The sequence below is a fragment of the Rhincodon typus genome, chromosome 35 (assembly GCF_021869965.1).
Source record: "Rhincodon typus isolate 14 chromosome 35, sRhiTyp1.1, whole genome shotgun sequence".
Taxonomy (NCBI): Eukaryota; Metazoa; Chordata; class Chondrichthyes; order Orectolobiformes; family Rhincodontidae; genus Rhincodon; species Rhincodon typus.
Genome location: NC_063366.1, coordinates 10,028,538 through 10,029,303, shown reverse-complemented (window position 1 = coordinate 10,029,303; position 766 = coordinate 10,028,538). Strand labels below are relative to the sequence as shown.

The window sequence follows — 766 nt, the reverse complement described above, 5'->3', positions numbered from 1 at the left end:
CAGCATATGCCTGACGGAGCGAACAGCTGGGACAACAGCTGGAATAGCAGCAGCAACACTGAGACAAACAGCTGGAAGATGAGCCGCAAAATATTCTGAACACACCAAGATCTACCGCCTCTGTGTGTGAAGTCCAGTCTGAGCGGCATATCCCCTAAATCACCCCAGAAGGACTGAGATTAACCCCCTTCTAAGTGGGGTAAAGACTGAGTGATGCATCTATCTAGTCTGTTGCCCCTTCACGCTCTCTATGTGACCCTGTCTCTCTCTGCACAGCACTTCCCATCCTGGGGTCACTATGACCTGTGTAAGACCCGGGTCCACTGGGACCAATGGATGAGTTGGGATTACATGGCCTGCCAACCTGAGACCACCCTGCTCACCAGGTTCCTGAAGATCAGTTTGGATCCCCCCAACAGCACATGTGGAGAGACCCCCGAGATGTACTGCACTCTGGTGAGTACAACCTGTTCTGAAGCAGCCTCTGTTGTGTGTGGCACTGTGAGCAGTGACTCACTGATTGGGATAACAGAGTGTGGAGCTGGAGGATCTGAAGGGTCTTCCGAAGGGTCTCGAACCGAAACGTCAACTTTCCAGTTCCTCTAATGCTTCCTGGCCTGCTGTGCTCCTCCAGCTTCACACTGTGTTATCTCTGACTCCAGCATCTGCAGTTCTTGCTATCTCTGACTCGCTGAACAACCCTTGTCAAAGTGAAGACAACAAGGTGCAGGGCTGGATGAACACAGCAGGCCAAGCAGCATCATAG

General features: G+C 52.2%; 1 protein-coding gene across 1 annotated transcript in view; it reads left to right on the top strand.

Annotated features, from left to right (window-relative positions):
• The first annotated feature begins 213 nt into the window (after positions 1 to 213).
• The window catches only part of LOC109923004 (netrin-G1-like), a 42,478-nt gene continuing 41,925 nt past the window's right edge, over positions 214 to 766 (top strand). The window contains exon 1 of the mRNA XM_048616948.1: positions 214 to 456. Coding sequence (XP_048472905.1) covers positions 214 to 456 — 243 coding nt within the window. The remainder of the gene's footprint in view (positions 457 to 766) is intronic.